This window comes from Dermacentor andersoni, chromosome 3 (assembly GCF_023375885.2).
Source record: "Dermacentor andersoni chromosome 3, qqDerAnde1_hic_scaffold, whole genome shotgun sequence".
Taxonomy (NCBI): Eukaryota; Metazoa; Arthropoda; class Arachnida; order Ixodida; family Ixodidae; genus Dermacentor; species Dermacentor andersoni.
In genome coordinates, this window is record NC_092816.1 from 109095476 (window position 1) to 109096865 (window position 1390).

At 51.8% G+C, this 1390-nt stretch overlaps 1 protein-coding gene across 2 annotated transcripts in view; it reads right to left on the bottom strand.

Annotated features, from left to right (window-relative positions):
• Nucleotides 1-1313, bottom strand: part of LOC126539693 (uncharacterized) — a 31334-nt gene extending 30021 nt beyond the window's left edge. For both annotated transcript variants that reach the window (XM_055075076.2, XM_050186560.3), the window contains exon 1: nt 875-1313. In XM_055075076.2, coding sequence (XP_054931051.2) covers nt 875-881 — 7 coding nt within the window. In that variant the 5' untranslated portion in view covers nt 882-1313. The remainder of the gene's footprint in view (nt 1-874) is intronic.
• Between the last annotated feature and the right edge of the window lie 77 nt (nt 1314-1390).

A 1390-nucleotide genomic window follows, 5' to 3' on the forward strand; every position in this document is an offset into this window, starting at 1 on the left:
AGGCCCTTCTAGCGCCAATCTTGCATCACTGGGTTGGTTGCGCCCCCATTCAAAAGTCATTATCTCGCCAGCAACCCATTGAACCGGCATCGTTGCAAATGGGGAGGGCTATAAAATTGGCGAGAGGTGTGCAAGTGGAGGTCTCGAAGTTTAGCGGTCAAGCAGGGAGGATCTCGAACAATGCCGCCTCTTCCCCCTTTGTTCATTGCGCGCAAGATATCCAGGTTACGCGGCTGACTGTACTTCCGGAACGACCTCCCACGCTTGGCTGACCGTATCCTGGCGGCGTCGCCAAACGGCAGTCTGCGGGCCAAATGCCTCCTCTTTTGATTTTTTGCCCGCTTCTTTATGTGCGGCCGACGCGGCGCCGATCGACGAGGCGCTTTCGAAACTGTCGCTGGTGCTTCGGTCAGCGTTGTCAAGGCAGCGTGGTCCCGTTTCGAAAGACGCCGCCGACGTGACGCGAATGACAACCCAGATGTTTGTAAGCAAGAGCCGCGCGACCCTTTCCGGCACAGCCGCAGCGATGTGGGCACTACGCCCGTACTACAGCGCCCTAATTTGGGCAACGATCCGATCGTTGCAAGTAGCCACGGAAGCTACACGCATATCCGACGGTTCTTAAATCGGGAACGTCACAAGCTGTACTCACTTCTAGAAACAACCATATCGCAGGTCGAAATGGGAACGACGTTCTCGAAGCAGCAAAACACAGTAGCACTTCACTCCGAAAGTCAACGATCGCTGGCCGTCAACGTGAGGCTCGAGCAAAACTAAGAAAGGTAGACGGCCTCAAAGGCCGCTGCCAACACGCACGCGCTGTTTAGGTAAGCGGAAAAATTGTTTCGCGAAGGTCGTTCCTTGTAACACTCACCCATCATCACGGCCGCTCGCTGTTTTCCGAGGTCTAGTCCCGAGGTTGGCAAGTTTCCGAGGAGACGGTCCGGTTAATCAACTCCGTTCCGTAAACAGTCCGCGCGGAGAGACGTCCCATCATAGCTAGCACGAGAGGTTGTATGAAAAACTTCGACAGGGATCACACGACGACACTCATTTGAGGATGTAGGAGACTTTGTAGCAGGATCGGCAAACGTAGCCACTCCATGTCCGAGTAAAGTTTCTTCTCTGGTCCCTCGACCGACTTGATCCCTTTCCCAAATGGCGTCTTGTTCGGTTCTCCTTGTAGCTGAAAGATGGCGTCAGTAGCAAAACCGAAACTAGAACTCCACAAAAGTAATTTAATAATAGAGGTAAAGCATACTTTAATGTAATTACAATACGTAGTCTAATGTTTACCACCTATACTGACATTTTGTTAGTATCTTTTAACATGCGGTTGCGCTTAAAAGCGTGCTTAAAAATGAACTTTTCAGGTCGAGCCACGTCGTAG